The following is a 2300-nucleotide window of genomic DNA, read 5'->3' as shown; positions in this document are numbered from 1 at the left end:
AAAAAGGTTGGAGAACTACAGACACTTAATGCTATAAGAAGATTTAATTGCATTTAATAGATTACAGATTCATTAAAACATTGCAACTGGTTTGTAAAAGGTGTTTTTATGCATGTTTGGGGTGAGTTTTGTTGCATTTGCACCATTCTAATCATGTCTCTATGATTCTGACGACTCACAAACAAATTAGTGTGGTCTTTCCCACTTTGTTTAGTTAGAAACAAAACCATTTATATCGCAAAGTTGACGGACCTGATCAAAAACCTCCAGTACACCCGAGGAATGGTAAGAATGATGCAGATATTAGTAGTCAAAAAACCATGTTTCACCAACTAGGTAATCGTTACAAATGCTACAGACGATGCGAGGTTGTGTTGTAGAACTTATGAGAGACCGTCTCTTTGCAGTCTTTCATGAGCCAGCAGCGCAACGTCTCTCACAACCACCATCAGAAGATGATCCTGGAGTACCGCAAACAGGAGGAAATGCTTGAAGATCAAACCAAACGCATCGCCAAAGAGAAGCAGCTGCAAGCCAACATGCAGTGCGAAGAAAGAGTCGAGAAAAAGCGTTTCCTGCGCAAGATGCAAGATGAAGAGTATGGCAAACAAATCGAGGAATCACTTCTCAAGGTTGTTTTTATTCTGTTCGTTTTCTATTACGACAGCTGTTCAAAAAGAGACGCCTGGTCTCGTTTTTGTTTATTTGTTAGGATCCCCATTAGCTGTGCCCTACTGTTAATTTTTCTGCCGCACAAAAATATGAGCATACCTCTAAGAACATGCATGAAGCATTAACCATGCATTTAAGACCATACACTGAATACAGTTGATTCTAAATCAAAACATAACATCATTTTAATTTGAAAATATAAATAAAATCAATGCAAAATGTATGTTTTAGGCAGAAGAGGACAGACTGTTCAGAGAGAGGCAGCTTGAACAGGAAGAGAGGATGGCCAAGGAGCTGGCGAGAATTAATAATGAGAAACTCCGAGATGAGAAGATGAGGCAGTACATCAAAGAGAACAGGTAAGAGATCAGAGAGCTTAATTGCACCATATAGCACTGCATAATGTTTTAATAGGTTTACCATTTATTAAACTGTGTTGTATTGGCAGCGTTGAGCTTCGAGGGCTAGAGCTAAAGCTCAAGTCTGCATACCTGAACAGAGAACAGGCAGCACAGATGGCAGAAAAGGAAGCCATGCGATATGAGACAGTGGTAACAGTGTGATCTGCAAATATGTGTCTTACATTCTGGTCTCTTATTTTGCGGTTTTGCTTATTGTGAGTTTACATCTTACCAGCGACAAGAGGCTGCTGTTGCTCGTAAGATGAAGGACGAGCATGAGCGTGCAGAGATGGAGAAAGAGAAGCAGGAGCAGAAGAAGTATGAGGAGGTAGCGCGTTACCAGCAAGAACTTGAGCGGCAGCTTGAGGAGAAGGAGTGTAAGAGAGAGGAAGCCTATGAGGAGTTTCTTAGAGAGAAACTCATGGTGGACGAAATAGTGCGGAAGATCTATGAGGAGGATCAGAGGTAAGTGTGTTTTTTGTTTTTTCCATTTTCCTGAGTGTAATATTTAAAGTGTAATACTTTGTTTCCAGAAATTGCTGAAGAATCCAGACAACATTATCTCTTTTAGATGAGCTGGTAAGATGGTTGTAGGATGGTTTGAAACTGACAAACTTAATTTACAGGGAGCTTCAGTTACGACTTGAGAAAGTGGTGGCCACTCAGAGATACATTGAAGACTTTAAAAAGCAGCAAGCAGAGTGGAGACTTTTAGAGCGAGAAAAGGTGGAGGCGGAGAACAGGCGCATCATTGAGTTTTCCCACTACCAGCAGAGGAAGGAGGAGGACAGGATGGCCAAAGTTAAAGACCGAGAACAGGCGAAAGAAACCCTGCACAAAATGGTACATGACAGCTCACCCTCTGCACCGTCAAGTACAGGCAAGTAATCAGGATTCAAGTATTAATGTGTTCATTCTTTCCTTCTTGTTTAGCTCCTAAAACAGCATGCAACAAAACTGCTGGGATACCTACCAAAGGTGAGAACACCACAACATAGTACACAGACACTCACTTCTCACATTTCTCATGTGAACAGACTCATTACTTAGAGAATGTTTTTTTTTTTTTTTTTTATAATACAACTTTTTTTTTTTTTTTTTCTTGTTTTCAAGGGTATTTTCAACGAAGATGATCTGGAGCACTTTGATGAGGATTTAAAAAAAAAATTCAAACAAAGACAGGCTGATATTTTCTCAGATGAGGGTTGGGGAGATGATTCGCTGTAG

The 2300-nt window shown here is 40.2% G+C and overlaps 1 protein-coding gene across 1 annotated transcript; it reads left to right on the top strand.

The window, feature by feature from the left end:
* Positions 1–455: 455 nt before the first annotated feature.
* LOC306870033 (meiosis-specific nuclear structural protein 1-like) lies at positions 456–2300 on the top strand (the record flags this gene model as incomplete). Its single annotated transcript, XM_079417065.1, has 7 exons — positions 456–632; positions 904–1031; positions 1121–1223; positions 1309–1538; positions 1700–1916; positions 2007–2051; positions 2187–2300. 7 exons carry the CDS (start codon positions 456–458, stop codon positions 2298–2300), a joined length of 1014 nt encoding a protein of 337 aa, XP_079273191.1.

The sequence above is a fragment of the Barbus barbus genome (assembly GCF_936440315.1).
Source record: "Barbus barbus genome assembly, chromosome: 1".
Classification (NCBI taxonomy): Eukaryota; Metazoa; Chordata; class Actinopteri; order Cypriniformes; family Cyprinidae; genus Barbus; species Barbus barbus.
Note: the sequence above shows the minus strand (reverse complement) of the source record. Positions and strands in the feature narration are given on the sequence as shown.